The 19,102-nt window shown below is 44.8% G+C and overlaps 1 protein-coding gene and 1 pseudogene across 2 annotated transcripts; one reads left to right on the forward strand and one right to left on the reverse strand.

The window, feature by feature from the left end:
* Nucleotides 1-3,171: 3,171 nt before the first annotated feature.
* LOC140502818 (zinc finger protein 527-like) lies at nt 3,172-7,735 on the forward strand. 2 transcript variants are annotated; one of them, XM_072606834.1, is made up of 5 exons: nt 3,172-3,272; nt 3,910-4,017; nt 4,831-4,957; nt 5,483-5,578; nt 6,269-7,735. In XM_072606834.1, exons 2-5 carry the CDS (start codon nt 3,982-3,984, stop codon nt 7,471-7,473), a joined length of 1,464 nt encoding a protein of 487 aa, XP_072462935.1. In that variant the 5' UTR covers nt 3,172-3,272; nt 3,910-3,981; the 3' UTR covers nt 7,474-7,735. The 2 variants fall into 2 exon arrangements, with proteins under 2 accessions (XP_072462935.1, XP_072462936.1); XM_072606835.1 differs by lacking the exon at nt 5,483-5,578.
* Nucleotides 7,736-10,517: 2,782 nt separating this feature from the next.
* On the reverse strand, nt 10,518-11,233 carry LOC140502833 (protein C1orf43 pseudogene; annotated as a pseudogene).
* Between the last annotated feature and the right edge of the window lie 7,869 nt (nt 11,234-19,102).

Genomic DNA, 19,102 nt, shown 5'->3' on the forward strand with positions numbered 1-19,102 from the left:
GTGTTTCTCCAGCTCTGATACAGTGTCTGTGTTATTGCTGGTGTTTCTCCAGCTCTGGTGCTGTGTCTGTTGTTTCTGGTGTTTCTCCAGCTCTGGTGCAGTGTCTGTTGTTTCTGGTGTTTCTCCAGCTCTGGTGCAGTGTCTGTGTTATTGCTGGTGTTTCTGTGGCTCTGGTACATTGTCTGTTATTGGTGATGTTTCTCCAGCTCTGGTGCAGTGTCTGAGTTATTGCTGGTGTTTCTCCAGCTCTGGTGCAGTGTCTGTGTTACTGGTGCTGTTTCTGTGGCTCTGGTGCAGTGTTTGTGTTACTGCTGGTGTCTCTCCAGCTCTGGTGCAGTGTCTGTGTTATTGCTGGTGTCTCTCCAGCTCTGGTGCAGTGTCTGTGTTATTGCTGGTGTTTCTCCAGCTCTGGTGCAGTGTCTGTGTTATTTATTGCTGGTGTTTCTCCAGCTCTGGTGCAGTGTCTCTGTTATTGCTGGTGTTTCTCCAGCTCTGATACAGTGTCTGTGTTATTGCTGGTGTTTCTCCAGCTCTGGTGCAGTGTCTGTGTTATTTATTGCTGGTGTTTCTCCAGCTCTGGTGCAGTGTCTGTGTTATTGCTGGTGTTTCTCCAGCTCTGATACAGTGTCTGTGTTATTGCTGGTGTTTCTCCAGCTCTGGTGCAGTGTCTGTTGTTTCTGGTGTTTCTCCAGCTCTGGTGCAGTGTCTGTTGTTTCTGGTGTTTCTCCAGCTCTGGTGCAGTGTCTGTGTTATTGCTGGTGTTTCTGTGGCTCTGGTACATTGTCTGTTATTGGTGGTGTTTCTCCAGCTCTGGTGCAGTGTCTGAGTTATTGCTGGTGTCTCTCCAGCTCTGGTGCAGTGTCTGAGTTATTGCTGGTGTTTCTCCAGCTCTGGTGCAGTGTCTGTATCATTGCTGGTGTTTCTCCAGCTCTGGTGCAGTATCTGAGTTATTGCTGGTGTTTCTCCAGCTCTGGTGCAGTGTCTGTGTTATTGCTGGTGTTTCTCCAGCTCTGGTGCAGTGTCTCTGTTACTGGTGCTGTTTCTGTGGCTCTGGTACAGTGTCTGTGTTACTGCTGGTGTCTCTCCAGCTCTGGTGCAGTGTCTGTGTTATTGGTGGTGTCTCTCCAGCTCTGGTGCAGTGTCTGTGTTATTGCTGGTGTCTCTCCACCTCTGGTGCAGTGTCTGAGTTATTGCTGGTGTCTCTCCAGCTCTGGTGCAGTGTCTGTGTTATTGCTGGTGTCTCTCCAGCTCTGGTGCAGTGTCTGAGTTATTGTTGGTGTTTCTCCAGCTCTGGTGCCGTGTCTGTCTCATTGCTGGTGTTTCTCCAGCTCTGGTGCAGTGTCTGTGTTATTGCTGATGTTTCTCCAGCTGTGGTGCAGTGTCTGTCTCATTGCTGGTGTTTCTCCGACTCTGGGGCAGTGTCTGAGTTATTGCTGGTGTTTCTCCGACTCTGCTGCAGTGTCTGTGTTATTGCTGGTGTTTCTCCAGCTCTGGTACAGTGTCTGTTATTTGTGGTGTTTCTCCAGCTCTGGTGCAGTGTCTGTGTTATTTATTGCTGGTGTTTCTCCAGCTCTGGTGCAGTGTCTGTGTTATTGCTGGTGTTTCTCCAGCTCTGGTGCAGTGTCTGTGTTATTGCTGGTGTTTCTCCAGCTCTGGTGCAGTGTCTGTGTTATTGCTGGTGTTTCTCCAGCTCTGGTGCAGTGTCTGTGTTATTTATTGCTGGTGTTTCTCCAGCTCTGGTGCAGTGTCTGTGTTATTGCTGGTGTTTCTCCAGCTCTGATGCAGTGTCTGTGTTATTGCTGGTGTTTCTTCAGCTCTGGTGCAGTGTCTGTTGTTTCTGGTGTTTCTCCAGCTCTGGTGCAGTGTCTGTTGTTTCTGGTGTTTCTCCAGCTCTGGTGCAGTGTCTGTGTTATTGCTGGTGTTTCTGTGGCTCTGGTACATTGTCTGTTATTGGTGGTGTTTCTCCAGCTCTGGTGCAGTGTCTGAGTTATTGCTGGTGTTTCTCCAGCTCTGATACAGTGTCTGTGTTATTGCTGGTGTTTCTCCAGCTCTGGTGCAGTGTCTGTTGTTTCTGGTGTTTCTCCAGCTCTGGTGCAGTGTCTGTTGTTTCTGGTGTTTCTCCAGCTCTGGTGCAGTGTCTGTGTTATTGCTGGTGTTTCTGTGGCTCTGGTACATTGTCTGTTATTGGTGGTGTTTCTCCAGCTCTGGTGCAGTGTCTGAGTTATTGGTGGTGTCTCTCCAGCTCTGGTGCAGTGTCTGAGTTATTGCTGGTGTCTCTCCAGCTCTGGTGCAGTGTCTGAGTTATTGCTGGTGTTTCTCCAGCTCTGGTGCAGTGTCTGTATCATTGCTGGTGTTTCTCCAGCTCTGGTGCAGTATCTGAGTTATTGCTGGTGTTTCTCCAGCTCTGGTGCAGTGTCTGTGTTACTGCTGGTGTCTCTCCAGCTCTGGTGCAGTGTCTGAGTTATTGCTGGTGTCTCTCCAGCTCTGGTGCAGTGTCTGTGTTATTGCTGGTGTCTCTCTGTGATGACAGTCTTGAAGTCCCTACTCTCAGTTAATCAGCATTTACTGGGTGGCTATGATGTGATGGGTATCAGGGATGGCACTAGAGCATTAAGCAGAACAGGATTACTGTTCAGATAGTAAGGTACAGTGAATTGTTAGGAGAAGAGAGCTTCAGCACCAAACCCCAGCTAACGTGTTAGGTGCTAACCAGTGGTGGTATTAAAGATCCTAGAGCACAGTTGTCGATTATAATACAAATTCCTGTAACTGTTACAGAAAAGCCCAGCACGTGTGGCCTCGAGGCTCGTCCACACCCTCAGCCCTAGGAGCCATCACCACTGCGCCCCAGGGTCACGTCCTCAGGCCCACAACCTCCTGGCCTCTGGTTGACAGCTGAGCCAAACACCACGTGTTTAACTTTCCAGGAAAACTTCTATGGGGGGAGGGGGGAGGGGAGAGCAGAGGCCGCTGGGGCGGGGCCGCGCCGCTGCATCTCCTCTGATTGGCTTAGAATTCCAGGCGTGGCCACGGGGGGCGGAGCGAATTCTCCCGGCTCAAATTCCAGCCGAGGAGGAACAAGGGGGCGTGGCCCTGGAACCGGAGGCGAACGCCCCACCCCCAGGAGCTAGCCAATGGGCGCGTTCCTCGGTAGGAGAGCTACTGCGCAGACGCGGAAGTTCCCTCTTCCTGGTCAGTTTCAGAGGCCTGGGGCGGTAGTGAGTGTCTGGGTCCGGCGGGTTCAGCAGCGCTTGTCCGGGGTCCGGGGCGAGGTGAGAGAAGGGGGCGCCGGGGGAGAGCGGGGGTGCCGCCCGGGATCCCCCCTCCCTTCGCGGCCTCTCCTTGCCCCACTTGACTCGTCTCTGAAATCGGGCGAAGGCTCCCGGATCGTGGGAGGGGGGGTCTCAGTGAAGCGGGGCGACCCCGCTTCCTCGCCCCTGCCCCCTCCTCCCCCTTCCTCATCCTTCCTGCTCTTCCCCCCGTTTTCTCCCGCTCTCTCCCCTCTCCTCTTGTCCCCCTCCCTCTCTCCTGCTCTGACATGGATGCCCTTGGACCCCCCCCCTGTGCCCCCTACATTTCGAGGGTTCTGACCCCTGGGATAGCAGCCTCCAGCCTCGCCTCTGCATCCCCTCCCCCCAGGTGTCATTGTCCCCTCCCACCTCATATGACCTGGCATTTCTGGGAGGAAATGGTCTGGACTTTTTTGTCTCCTTGGCATCTCTGGCACCTCGAATGGAGTGTGGCATACAGGAGTTACTTGACCCAAGTAACGGACTTGACCCAAGTCCAGACCAGCTGCTTCTGGTGTCACTTTGAGCAGGGAGGACTGTGGGCATTTCCAGGGCAGAGGCAGGGCTGGGAGGGGGAAGGGTCCACCCCTCTCATGGCTCCTTTTCCTTTCTATCTCAGCCTTGTGGGACCCCAGGGGCCTGAGTGCAGGCCAGAGCAGAGAGCAGGAAGGGGAACAGGAAGGAGCGCAGAATGGGCCCCAAGTTCCTCACCAGCAGACCCCCCCAGGTAAGCATCATCATCCTCTCCCCTGACATGGTGTCTCAGGTCACACAGGGTAGACAGGTCCTTGCTCCAATGTTCTCTGTCCCCAGACAACTGGGGCTGCTCAGCCATTCAGTCACCAGGTCACAGTGGATCTAGCTTGATTCTGTGCCAGGTTCAAAGATAAAATCTCCCACTTGGCATTTCAGGCTTTGCACAAACTCAACCCTTCCTACCTTTCTCATGTCTTAGTGGGGTAAACTCCTCCATGGTTCCTGTGGCCCAGCCAGACTGGCCTATTTTCTGTTCCTCACACATGACACACACACACACCTCCTCCATCTCTCTGCTCTGCCTTTGCTTCTTAATCTGCCTGGAATGCTTTTGTCCCCTCACCTTCCCACTCTTGCAGGCACTGACTTAGTCTGTCAATATTCAGCTCAAGCCCTAACTTTTGCAGGATCCCGCTCCTGGTCCCCTCAGCTGCTGAAGCCTTGCTGTCATGACTTTCTGCCAAGTTGTCTTCCCCATTGGAATGTGAGCTTGTTGAGCTTAGGGACTGCTTTTGCCTTTGTATCCCCAGGGCTCAGCACAGAGTCTATAACAGGGAAGACACTCCATAAATGCTTATGAGACAGTGACTGTTCTTTTTTTACATGATTCAGAATCTAGTACAGCCTGAGGCATGTAGTAAATGCTCCTAAAGATTGTGCTTTGAACATTCTGAAACCTGACTAATGGTAAGAATCAGTCCTTCTCATTCCTGCTCCTTTCACCTCCCCTCTCACGTTCATCTGGGGTATGGTCCCTGGCTAAGCACAGATTTATTTGTTTCAGGAATCAGTGACATTCCAGGATGTGGCTGTGGACTTCACCTGGGAGGAGTGGGGCTACCTGGACACTTCCCAGAAGGAGCTTTACTGGGAGGTGATGCTGGAGAACTACAGGAACCTGGTCAGCCTGGGTAAGAAGGCTCCTGTGGGAACTAGAGATCTGCCCTTGAAACGTTTTTTGTTTCCTTCTGCTAGGGCTCAGTCTGTTATTCAGCACAGGTCCTTTGTTCTGTAAGAAAATAAGCATTCTTTATTTCCATTAAAACCGAGAGACAGGAATCTTGTGCTCTCCCTGGTCCCAGCTGAAGGGCTCCTGCTCTGTATGTCTGCAAACTGGCTGCTTCATTGTGTGACCCCACTCCAACTCTGTTCATGCTGGGGAGGCTTTCTCAAATCCCAAGGCATGAAAAGTCCCAGATACCTTAGTACTGAATGGACCAGAGGAACTCATTGTCTTTCTGAACCCAACTCTATCCTTTGTCCCACTCCTGTATCTTCCCAGGAAAGCAAACCAGATGACCCTTCACATCTTTTCTACATGCTTCTCCGCAGCTCCCAGACTCCCTTGTCCTTCCTCACTTGCTTCTAGGAGTCTGTGGGACCTTGGCTGTGAGGTGACCATGCCTGTCCATCACTTTTCCATTTCCCCTCACTAGGCCTTGCAGATTCCAACATGGATGTGATCTCTCAGCTGGAGTCAAGGGAAGCACATGGGATTCCAATATATCCTGTCCTAAGAACCTGCTGGTCAGGTTAGTGTGTGAGTGAGTGCCCATACTCAATACTCAGCTGATCATTCATTTGTGTACCTCCTGAAAATGGGCACATTTGTAATCTTCTTGACTTTAATGGTCCTGAACTCTTCTCCCAGGCATAGATCTTAGAGCTAATTCCTCCCCTGTCCTCTCATTTGTTTGGATGTTGTTGCCTTTTATACCAAAGACACTTGATAAGGACAGATAAAAATTATCAGATTCTGTTGGTGCTTTTAGAACGCAGAAACACTGCTCTGCTGTGGGTGGAACTTTGAATTGGTTTTATCTTTTTGGAAAGTCAAGTGGAATTTTGTGGTGTAGGAGCTCCATATCATTCCTCTAATTAGATCCAATGATCACACTCTCATGGCTCTCCCAGATGTGATATTCAGATGAAGAATATTCCTGGAAAAAAGAAAAACAACTTTGAGGTGCTTTATGTTGGTGTATGGAAAGGAGTAATTGTTCATTTTCCATTAATTATGCATCATTTACATCAGTCTGGCACATTCACCTAATATAATGTTACTACGCTATATAATTTAAAGAAAATTTTAAAACCTTAAGAATTGATTTAAGTTAAAGTGAAAATTATGTACATAACAGCCAGAATATTGGAAATTAAAGTGTACAGAAAAGCTTGTTCATCAAAGGAAAAGGGGACTTACAGTTTTTCTTTTCCTTCAGATCAAGACACCAGGCCTCAGACCAAGGCGTCAGCTCCAAAGATGAGTATTTCTGTGGAAGACTTATCCCAGCAAAGGTCCTTGTGGGATGACCCATGCATCTCCAAGATGGGGAAAACCTGGGAGTATTATGGCAATTTTATGAAAGAACACAACAATGAGGAGAAGCATTCTATAGAGGGAAAAGTAATCCAAACAGAGCCTGCTAATGGAGTCAGGGGCTCTGGATACAGTAGCTACAGCCAAACCTCTAGTCCAGAGCTAGTCTTTTTTCCACAACAGGGAGTATCTGTAGTGCTGAATCTCTATAAAAGTGATAACCATGGAAGGAACTTCGTCATGGAGTCAGACCAAAGACAGTCTATTCAGATCTATTCACAGATGTATTCTACGGTTAATGAATGTCAGAAAGCTTTTGGTTATGATTTGAACTGCTTGAGAAAACAGGGAATTCATGCTGAAGGGCAGCTCTATGAAAGTGGGAATTCTTTCCTCCTGAATAATGAATTTACTCTTTACCAGAGAGCTCATAGAGGAGAAAAGTATTCTGAATGGACAAAATGTGGGAAGGCATCCTGTCAGAAGGCAGATTGTACCCAACACGCTTGTAAAAACAAATCTTACAAATGCAGTGAATGTGGAAAGGCCTTCTGGCAGAAGGTAAATCTTACACAGCACTATAGAATTCATACTGGAGAAAGACCTTTCAAATGCAGTTATTGTGGAAAGGCCTTCCACCAAAAGACAAATCTTATGCAACATTATAGGATTCATACTGGAGAAAAACCCTTCAAATGCAGTGACTGTGGGAAAGCCTTTCCTCGGAGCACAACACTGACTCGACATCAGAGAATTCACACTGGAGAGAGACCCTATGAATGTAATGAATGTGGGAAGACATTCTATTTAAGCTCTAACCTTACTCAACATCGGAGTACTCATACAGGAATAAAACCTCATCAGTGCAGTGTTTGTGGGAAGGCATTCTCTCATAAATCTAATCTTACCAGCCATAGTAGTATTCATACTGGAGAGAAACCATATGAATGCACAGAATGTGGAAAGATCTTCCGCCAGAAGTCAGATCTTAGACAACACTTCAGCATTCACACTGGAGAGAAACCATTTAAATGCAGTGATTGTGGGAAAGGCTTTCCCCGAAATGCAGCACTGGCTCGACATCAGAGGACTCACACTGGAGAGTGACCCTATGATTACAGCAGATGTGAAAAGGCCTACACCCAGAATTCACATCTTTTATTACATAAGAGAATACATGCCAGAGAGAAATCTTAGGAATGTAACTAATGTGGGAAGGCGTCACATCACATGAGAGCACTTATTCAACGTTATAGAACTCACAAGGGTGAAAAACCTCATTAATTTAATCACTGAAACAAAACACTGTGGTGGATTAAAATAATAGGGGAAACATTTTTTAAAACAAATAAAACCATAATAAAACATGGATGATGTTAGTTTATGGTTGTCAAGGGCAGTGCAGCTGTTTGTATTTAGTGTAACACCGTGGTCCTAAAGGTTTTGATATTTTGTTTTCTTATTTTCTTTGCTACAGTCATTTTATTTTAGCCCATCTTTGTATGGGCAGAAGGAAAGGGCTCTTATTGGCTTGTCCCATTTCTGTGGAATCCTAGATGTAGATGTGGAAGGCAGGCCACTGAGTCCATCCCCTCATTTTGCAGATGAGTGAACCAGCCCCAGATGAGTTAAGTGACTTGCCCAGGGTTATACAAGGGTGACCCTTACACCAGTTCTCAGAGAGTTGAAGTTTGTACAGTATTAAATGCCAAACAGGGCTTTCAGTTTGATCCTGGAAAGAACAAGGAGCCACTGGAGTTTATTGAGGGACAGTGAGGGGTTGGCATAGTCAGACCTGTGTTATAGGAAAAGACCCAAATAGGAGGAGGCTGTTTCAGAAAGTCTGAAAGACCTGAGAGCAGGAGGGTCTACACTAAGGTGATGGAAAGGAAAGGGACCAGTGGGAAAATGTCTAGAGACAGAAAGGAGGAGATTTGACCACTGATTTGGTGGAGTCAAGGACAACACTACAGATGGATGCTTCCAATGTTCCTCACCTCTAGGCTTTTCCAGGTAAGCAGCATTGTCCTCTTTCCTGAAATAATGCCTCAAATTGTAGTGTAGGCAGGTTGTTTCTCCAGTGCTTTCTATTTCTATTTTCTATTTCTATTATCTTCTCCAGTGCTGCTCTATGCCAGCAGCAGAAGCCAAGCAGCCATGCATTCCCAAATCACAGTGGACTGAGCCCTTCCTAAACACCAGGCCCTGGGGGAAGCACATCAGAGGCCCAGCATGGGCTTGTTTCAAGGGCATGACCAGGTGCACACCAGTTCCATACAGAGTTGTACAAGCTGGCCTTGGAGGATCCCTAGCTTCCTTCAAGGCTCAGCTCCAGTCACTCCATATGTAAGGAGCTTTTCCTGGTCCCCCTTAATGCCATTACCATCCAGCACCACACCCCGTGATGGACCCTTGCTTTCTCTGTCTCATTTGTACAATACTGTGTGTAGGTTGTCCCCACCTTTGGACAATGGAAGCTCCTTCGGGATAGCACTTGGATTTTTGCCTTTCCTTGTATCATCAGTGTTTAACATAGTACCTGGTACCTAGTAGGTACTTAATTGTTCGGCCTAGAGGCCAAAGGGCTACCTGAGCCTTTCTTACCTGTCGTCCAGGTCTTCAGAGATCAGCCGGATAACGTGTTGAGAGAAGAGACTTTCCAGAGTCAAACAAGGGTTAGGCTTTATTCAGGGTCTTAGTTACATGTGCAGGGTGAATTCTTCCTCAGGAGAGAGGAATCCTCCTCCTCCCAAGGGGCAAGGATCGTACAGCAAGAGTATGGGAGTGGAAGAGGCCAGGGACCCTCTTCCCTCCAAGGGCCCCTCAGTGTGAAGAGCCCCCTGAGGGGACTCTGCATCCAGAAGAGGGCCTTCAGGCTTTCCTGTCTCTCCTTAAGCTCTCCCGCCGCAGAGTTTACACGTGAATACCGTGCGTGCTCTCAGCCCCTAGCTAGTCAACAACAGGTGTGCTCAGACCACAGGCCAATCTCAAGGGTGGGATGCTCTCCCCAGCAAGTTTCCCACTGAGAAGAGGTGGAAATGCACAAGATAGCCCGGGTCTCACGCCTCAATTCCCAGCTGTTCCCTGAGGGGCCTCATGAGAACTCTGAGGTTTAGAAGTCCTCACCTTTACCTGCCCGAGACTGTCCACGTGAAAACTGAGCTTACACCCCCAACACTTAATAATTAATAAATGCTGGTTTACCTCACTGGACTTAGCAGCTGAAGGAGGTCTTCAGACTGGTATCACTTGGGAGACAGTCTCTGATATTCTCAGTGGTTTCTGCTAACTCCCTCCCCAAATGTCCCACTGCAGTGGCCTGTTCTCAGACCTCATCTTCTTCCCTGACAGTTTCATGACCATGCTCCCCCTTGGTCCCCTTCTACGTGTCTGACCACTCCTCCCTTCTCTGTCTCCTTTGCTGGGTCAGCATCCCTGGCATGCTGAGGAGGCTTGTCCAAGGCTCTGGCCTGGACCTCCTCCTCATTTCTCTCTCCCAGCTCTCTCACTGGGGGGGTCTCATCCAATGCCATGGACTCCACTCCTGAATCTACAACAAATAAGTAAGACTTTTTAATATTTACAGCTGTTTTTATTAAATAACTGATTTATAAAGTCAGACCGGTGCAGTGACTTATTGGAGGAATATGGAATTAGTGCCTATATCAGTGGCAGTTCCTCTCAGTCATGTCTGGATCTATGGTATGCAAAGAGAAGGTCAAGACAGTGCACTAAACACAGCACAAATCTCAACACCTCCCTAGTTCCCTTCTGCCCCTTTCTCCCTAGAACTTTAAATAACATGTCTGTGGGCTAGAGTCCCCATCCAAGTGGGTAAGATAAGGGCTCTGTGGTTTCCATTTCTAACTTCATAAATGAAACAATAACCATGATCAAAAACAAGTTGGGGTAAGGAGAAAGTGACATGGACAAAGGTATTGGAAAGGGCAAGAGGACCTCATGGAACTTTAGTTCTACAACAAACCAGAGGGATGAACTAAAGAAGGATCTCCAGACAGGCATTTTAAGAATTCTGGGCATAATGATATCAGTGCTGCCCAATGCTGCTGTGTCTCCTGCCCTGGAGAAATCCCAGGGTACTGAGACTGGTTTCTCCTCCTGAAGCCATGTTGCTATAACTATCCCCAAATTCAGTCAGAGGTTGCTCTCTAGTGTGTTGTAGTTATCACTCACACTCTTCAGCTCTAGGGAGTACTTCCTGGAGGGTGGGTATGTGACGTGGATAGTTGTTGGGAAGGAAACTTCAGGGGCCTGTTAGATCCTCAGCTGCGGACTGGTGTTGCTACTGGGAGCTTCCACCACTGGTTTGCCAGTTCACTCAGGGCTTCCTGATAGTCTAGCCAAAGAAGCCAATTCCATATGGAGCTGTCTCATAGCCATCTTCCAGGGTGTCAACGAGAGCTTTATGGACACCCTTGAAGGAGGTATTTGTGTTTCAAAGCTCCAGATAGGAGCAGAAGTTCTTGCCCATCAGGGAAAGATGAGGTCAACCTTCTGAATGGAATGAGATCTCAGAGGAATGAATGGCATCCAATACTTTCATCCTGTAAAGGTAGTTGTAGCCATGTTGATTTCCTGGTGTCTCCAGCTACAAAGGCATCATCCTCTTCCAGAATTTAAGGTTCATACTTTACGTCCTGGACCTTGGAGAGATGGATGTCAGTCTCTTCCTCCAGATCCTTGGAAGCATTGTGCCCCACAGGGATGTGAGGGCCTCTTTGAGACTAAATAGCAAAATGCATGATCTGCCTCTTTACAAAAATAATCAGCAGCACAAATACCAGGCTCCTGAATGTAGGCCATCACTAGCCCAATGTTCATCCTGTTACATCCAGTTACTGCTGGACACCAAGGCCTCCTTTCAGATTCTTTGGCTTGGGCTCTGTAGTAGTGACGGCCCTAGGGCTCCTTGGTGTGACTTGGTCATTTCCTTATGAAGGAAGCGAGAGCCTGGTCCTGTTGGAAAATATGGTGACCAGGGACAGCACAGGGGATAGGGAGGATACTGAGGAGCGAAAGGGAAAAAGTAAGACTTTTTAATCAGGATGTCCTATAGGCATCTCTAACTCATCATATCCCAAGATAACTCAGTATCTCCCTCCAAACCCCCTGTTTCTGAACCTGGATATTCCTGTAAAGGGAGGGTACTGCCATCCTCCAGGTCACCCAGGCTAGCAACATCATTGTTCCCTTTGGATGCTCCTTCCCTCTCAACCCACAGATCAATTTGAGGATGCCAACTTACACGATTTGTTTTTCTACACAATCTCTTCCCTGGGCATGTCCCCTCCATCCAGTGACCCAGCTTTCCCCTTCGTGCAGGCCCTGGTCACCTCTCACTAGACCCTTATCAGAGGCTGATCTTTGGTCTCTTGGCCTCCAGCCTCTCCCTGCTCTAATTCAGTGTCCACTCACCTGACAGTCACTTTCCTTTTTCAAAATCAAACTTCCTCACTTGAGCAATAGTGTTCTTGCTCTCTGGATAGGATTTTTTCTGAGTTCCCCTCTGTTGGCATCTTGAGTACATTGACCATTTTCCAATTTTTTCCCCAATTTTTCCATTGGAAATTCACATTTAATTACAAACTCTGCAGTTTCCTTTACCTCCTATCATGCCGAGGACACTGAAATCTGATTCAACCACAAGCACATCTATAGAGGCTTTTTTTGAAAGCACTATAAAGTAAAAACTCTGAGACAGAAGGGAACGATGTTCAGAAAGCATGAACAGTAATCTAGCCTCATATTCCGAGAGGCGATTGTCCTACTGATGACAGAGGGCCAAGGCTTTTGCCTCCATTCAAGTACCAAGGTGGAATTTCAATGAACGAGAAAGTGCTGCCTGCTTCAAAACAAGAACCAACTGTGAGTGTAGAAGATAGATAGTAGTGACTCATGAATTAACCTGAAGAAAATTCTGTGAAAATCCTATACGTATTATTCCCCTTAGAATAGTATAAGCTCCTTGAAGACAGATTCTTTTTTTTCACTTTTTACATAATAATTCCACTTCTTGAATAGTCTCTTAATAAATACTTTTTGATTTATACACAATAATGCAATACATAGAAAATAGAATGTTAGGAATCAACGAGACATGCATAATGATCTATTCCAACTCCCTCATCTTGCAGAAGGAGGGCAGAAATTTCCAGAAGACAATGAGGGTCAAGGAGATTAAATGAAGTGGCCAAGGCCATATCTCTATGTAGCTGCCAAGGCTACATAACCTAGCTGAGTCTCTTACCTGAGAAATCTTTTTGCCACATTATGCTAGGTTTCCACAAGGAAGTGGGACCTCAAACACTCTGAAACATCAGTCAAGACCCAGTAACTTGGAGAAGAGCTCAGCAATCAACAAAAACTATTAGAAAACCTGGAAAGCTGTCTGGCAGAAACATCTCATCCTATATACTAAGATAAGCTTCAAATGTGGCTATTACAAAGACATAAAGAGTGATATCAAGACAAATTAGAGGGTCAGGAAGAAATTATCTTTCAGGTCTATGGATGAAGAACAGTTCATTACCAAAGACAGAGACATTTATAAAAAGTAAGTGGATAATTCTGATGACTTAAAAAATAATGGTTAACATTTACTTAGCAGTTTCTATGTAGCAAGCATTGTGCTAAGCACTTTAGGATTGTTATCTCATTTTGGTCCTCACAATAACCCTGGGAGGTAGGTGCTATTATTATCTCAGTTTAACAGATGAAGAAACTGAGGCAAACATGTTACTTGCCAACAAATGAAGTGTCTGAGATAATTTAAACTTAGATCTTTTTGACTCCAGACCCATTGTTCTATACACTGAGTCATCAGCTTTCCAAAGTAAAATGAAAAAACTTTTGCATAAACAAAATCAATGCAACCAAAATTAGGAGGGAAAAATCACTGGGAAAAAAAATCTTTGTAACCAGCTTATCTGATTATTGGTTTGTTTGTTTTTTTAATGATAAGTAAGGAACTGAGTCAATTTTTATGTGTCATTTCCCAACTGATAAATGGTGAAAGCATATGAATAGGTTGATTACAGAGGACAAAATCCAACTTATCAGTAGCTGTATAAAAAAAAACACTCTAAATTAATCAGAGAAATACACATTAAAACAGCTCTCAGATTCTGCCTCACAACTACCAGGCAAAAAGGAAACAACAAAAATTGGATGGGTTACTGGAAAACACTGAGCTATTGCTGTGGACCAGTCATTCTGGAAAGTAGTTTGGAAATATACCCAACAAATATCTCTGACCTGGTGATAGCATCATTAGGTCTGTACCCCCAAAGAGATTCAAGGAAGAGGAAAAGGACTCACAAATATATATATATATATATATATATATATACATAAGCTATTTGGGGGATGAAAACTTGTGGGGTGCTCCTCAATTGGAGAACTGTAGGAGCTATGGTCTATGAATGCAATGCAATGAAAGATGGTCTTGTGCCCTAAGGCATAATAAACAGGGTGTTTCAGAGAAACCTAGGAAAACTTTTAAGAACTGATGAGGGGTGAAGTCAATAGAACCAAAAGAACAATGTTGTAAAGAAAAAGAATGTGCAAAGATTTATATGCTCTTATCAGTAAAATAACCAGGCAGAATTCCAGAAGCCTCACAAGGAAACATGCTGCCCATCTGATACAAAGGTGATGGATTCAATGAGCAGACTGAGATATTGGGCTGAGGGCAGAGAGGGGAATACAACCAGTGGGGAATTTGTTTTGCTTGGCCATATATTTCATAATTTTTTTAAACTTTCTCTATGGATTGGAGAGGCTGGAGGGAGAGAAGTAGGATTTTTGTGGAAATAGAGGGGAAAATTTGTAGGTCGTGTTGTTGCTAGGATTTCAAGGGGGAGAAGCCTCCTGCAGGACAGATTGAAGAATTAAACCCCTGTAATTTAGGGGATGTTGCTGAACATCAGGCCACAACAGAGACAGTTGGAGGATAAAGTCCACTAGAAAAACTAGAAACTAGGAAAAGCTGCCCACTCTCATTGTTTCCGCTGCTTCTTCTTATACTCATTCTTCAACCCTTTGCTACCTGGCTTCCAACCTCATCACTCAGTTGAAACTGCTCTCTCCTCAGTACCCACTGATCTCTTCCTTTGCCAAATATGTTAACCTTTTACCTCATACACCTAAATATTTTCTTTTCTGGTCTTGACATGTCCCCAGTTCCTTCAGTCAGTGTATGTACAATTTATAGCCCCTCAACATGTTAGTCATTTTCTATAACTGTCCTCCCTACCAGCCAGCAGTAATAAGAGCACTGGAGATTGATTTGGAGTCAGCAGGTACCTGACTTGTATATTGTGCCTTTAAAACCCTTTTCATGATCTTATTTGAGCCCCAAACAGACCTTGAGGAAGGTACAATCATCTTTGAGGATCAAAGCAGATAAGTGACTTGTTCATAAGTATGTTGTAGGTTTGTCCTCGACTCCAAAACCAGCATCCTTCCCATGATCCCACATCACCCAATCATTAGCTGAGGTAGTCAGGCTGTTTCTTAAGGACTAACTCTGTACAAAAGCCACAGTCCTGAGAAAAGGTAACACAAAGAAAGATTATAGCTAGACCCTGCTCTCAACAAGCTCACAGTCTAATAGGGGAAGCTACATACAAACAAGATACAGGAAGATACAAAACAACATGGGGACCCTCAACAAAGGGCAGATGTTAGCTTTAAAGGTTATAGGCTAGGGAAAGGGTGGGATTTTAGCTGAAATTTGAAGGGATCTGGAGAACTCAAGAGGGAGAGGATTCCAGTCACTGGGAAATGCCTAGAGTCTAGAAATGGAGTATCAAGGGCAAGGAACAGCAAGGGAGCCAATGTGGTTGGATTGCAATGTTCATGGAAGGGAGTAACATGGAGAAATATGGGAAAGGAAGGAGAGAGCCAGGTTAGGAAGGACTGACAGGCAAAGTGAGGATTTTTCATTTGATCCTGGAGGAGAGAGAGACCCCTGGAGTTTATTGAGTAGGAGACTGACATGAAGAGACTATTTTACAGGGAAGGAAACTGAGTTCCAGAGAAGTTATGTGACCTACCTAAGATCACACAGCTGGTAAGTGTCTGAGGCATATTTCAAAGCAGGGTTTCCAAGTCCAGTCCTCTGTCTGCTTCTCCACCTAGATGCTGCTCCATCTCTGTTTCAGAAATGCTAGCAAGAACAGTAAGATAAGAGAATGAAATTAATGGCATAAATATAGATAAAAGGAACATAAAACTATCCCTATTTGTTGATGATATGATGTTTTACTTGAAAAACGCTAGGAATCAGCTGATACACTAGCAAAGTTGTAGGCTGCAAAATAAACCTCCAAAAATATACTGCTTTTCTACATCATAATAATAGAATCCAAGAAGCAATAATAGAAATGGAAATCTCATTCAAAATAAACTACAAAATGCATCAAATGTCTGGGGATCGATCTACCAAAGCACACAAAGGACGTGTAGAAATTCATTTACAAAGTTATCCTTAAAGAAATAAAGAACAACTTAAGTGGTTGGAGTTAGTACTCATTGTTGGGCTTTGCCAATATAATAAAACAATGATACTGTTGTGGTATCAAGGTGTGCTGCAGTGCCCTCTTGAAAGAATTCAGCCTCAGACCATCTCCAAGCAAAGACATTTATTGAGGGTTATGCAGAATATATGAATATTAAAATAGAGGAGGGTTTTACTATCATTGTATAGGGAATTTCTATGATTAATAATAATTACTATTATTAAAATTATGTTGCTAATATACTATTTGAAAGAAGGATCCCAGCCTTGGTGGAACTGTGCATGCAGCTAACTAGAATGCATACCGAAAAGGCCACTAGGTGAGAATTAATATATGGTAATGATATTATAATAAACCTCTCTATGTCTAAGTTCATTTAAAGGGCAGTTTTTTATATTATGTGTAGGTGGCCACTCAGGGAAAGTCACTCTTATGATTGAGTGGTCACACGTCCTGCTCACTATCCTGTTGGTGCTGCTTTCTTTTTGACTGGCTATTGTGACCCTAAAACTAGATAAATGTGGTTGAGATCATGGGCACACCTTCTGTGCTAGTAAGGCAATGAGGCATGTGAGAAAGTTGGGTTATTGTGGGCAGTGGCTACCAAGGGCCAGTGGTTAGGATTCCAACAATACTGCCAAAGTAAATTTATGCCTTTAATAGTAGACTAATCAAATTGCCAAAGGGATAAATCGGTTGCTCTAGTTTTGTCAAAGAATGATCACTGTTTGATATCTGGCTGGTTGAAGTCTCTCCTCATTCCAACACTGTGTCTCTGTGCCAGGCTGGCAATGTTTCTTGACCTCCTTGCTGTGATCGTCACCTACACACTTTCCACCATGATCATCACCCTTCTCCCAACACCTTTCAGTGTGGGCGTTGCTAAACATGAGTGTATTTGCTTGATGTGCCATGCTTCCCTCTGCCCCACTTTAATTAGATTGCATCTAGACATTGAAGGAGATCTTGTGATCCTTTGGCTTCTTTGCTGCTGAAATAAAAGGTCTCCATAACATACACATAGAGGTGCTCCCTCAAAAATGCTTGCTTGTTAAAGCACTAGGTGGCGCTAGACGTGGCTATTCTGCGATCACTATTTGCTTACCTGTACTCACGACTCAAAACAAGGTACCTGCACATATGCTCTAAAACCACATTCTGTCTGCTCACTGTTCCTGCTGGGGTAGAGGGGACGGCTCAAAGTCTTATCAGATGGGGTGGGGGTCACTCCTTTATAAAAGTGAACTTTATGACTCTTCTTGCTCTATGGCCGATGAAAGAATTGCTTTTCATCTCACTTTTTAAAAAAACTAACTTGATTTTATTAATTGTCCCCCAGAAAACAAAACCAGGTCCTAGTTCTATTTATGAATTCAAGTGCTTGTTTGTTTCTTGCTTTTCCATTCATTTTGGTTAATCTCTTGATTTTTAGGACTTTTATTTGGATGTCAATTTTGTTTTAATTCATTACTTCTGGAGTTTCTTGCAGTCTTTTGCCTCTGGTCTGTTCCTCCTCTCTTTTGCTGAAGAAAGCACTGAGAGATAAGACTGTTCCTCTAAGGATGGCATTAGTTGTATCTTCACCTAGAGATGTCAAACAAATAACACTTAGCTGATCCACAAAATAAATAAAGCTCAATTAAAACATATTTGATGTAAGTTTATAATTGTCAGACCTCACACCAGAGGTACTGGTCCTCCCTGAACACCCCATGCAGACACCCACCCTCAAGAAATTTGCAATCTAGTGGGAGAGATGACTTGCAAACATAGATGCAAAGCAAGCTTAGGAAATAAGGGAGGGAAGTTGCTTTCATGAAGAGGAATTGGAGAATACTTCCAATAAAAGAAAGGGGTTGTATTTGGGACTTAAATTTAGGGAGATCAGAAGGTGGAGCAGAGGATAGGGAGCATTCCAGACATAGAGGAAGAGTCAAAGCTGGAATGTCTTTTTCATGTGATATCCAGAAGGCCAGCGTCATTGGATCAAAGAGGACATGTTGAGAAGTAAGGTTTGTAAAAAGACTAGAAGGGGTGTAGGGGGCCAGGTGGTGAAGGCTTTTGAATAGCAAACAGCATTTTGTATTTGATCCTGGAGGTAATAGGGAGCCACTGGGAGTTTATTGAATGGTACAGTGATGCAGTGAAACCTGTGTTTTAGGGAAATCACTTTAGTGGCTCAAGAAGGATGAACTGGAAAGACTTGAGGCAGGCAGACCCCCACCCTTTCTGCCTCAGTAGACTATTACAATAATCCAGGCATGAGATGATAAAAGCAGTGTCAGAGAAGGGGACATACATGAGACGCTGCAAGGGTGAAATCAATGACTCTTGGCAACAGACTGAATATGAGGGGGATGGGAGGAAAGTAGTGAGAGATAGTGAGGGATCCAGTGTCAGTGAGGGCCCAATTTAGGTTGTGTAACATAAATTTGTAGTGAATCCAGTTAGAAGTGTTGTATGATTTTTCTCCATCTTCCTTCAGCAACATATGTGTACTAGCTCAGGTGACAAATGGTGGAGATGACACAAGGTTGAGGCTTGGTTTGCATAATCAGTGAAATGTTAAGGGGCCTAGCGTCAAAAAAAGGAGAATGTGGAATCAGATTTGTTCACAAAGGAGGTAAAAATTGGGGAAAAGTAAGTAGTGGGTGGTAAATGCAGGGAATGGCCTAGGAGAGAACTGAGGGGTCAAAAGGATTGGAGGTCATGGTGTAGATGAAGGGTAGAGTTTTGTAAGGGAAACTTGTGGGTTTAAGACAACTAAGGTGTCAAAGAGGCATTTGGAGATGGGAGATTAGAAGTCAGCAGAGAGTTTGGAGGCATAATAGGTAGATTTGAAAATCATCAACATAGACATGACTATTAAATCTGTGACAGCTGATGATAAATTGTTTAAATAATTCAGGATCACAACCTTTTGGAGGAAAACAATTAACACTGTGTCCGTGTTTTAGGGATAAGTCTACGAGAAGTAATTTTTTTAATTTAACATCAATATCCAAGCCACCTCTAACCTAGAGACATGTCCAAACTGGCCCAGTTCCTTTATGTCATCTGACGTGTCTCTCTACTCCAAGATAGTTTAAGATAATATAGGAATCTTGAAAAAGGGAAGGTCATCACATGTTAAAATACAATTTTGGAGTATTGTTAATTAGTCAAGACTCAATTTCTGCTCAGGCCAATCCTCT

Source organism: Notamacropus eugenii, chromosome 4 (genome assembly GCF_028372415.1).
Source record: "Notamacropus eugenii isolate mMacEug1 chromosome 4, mMacEug1.pri_v2, whole genome shotgun sequence".
NCBI classification, from domain to species: domain Eukaryota; kingdom Metazoa; phylum Chordata; class Mammalia; order Diprotodontia; family Macropodidae; genus Notamacropus; species Notamacropus eugenii.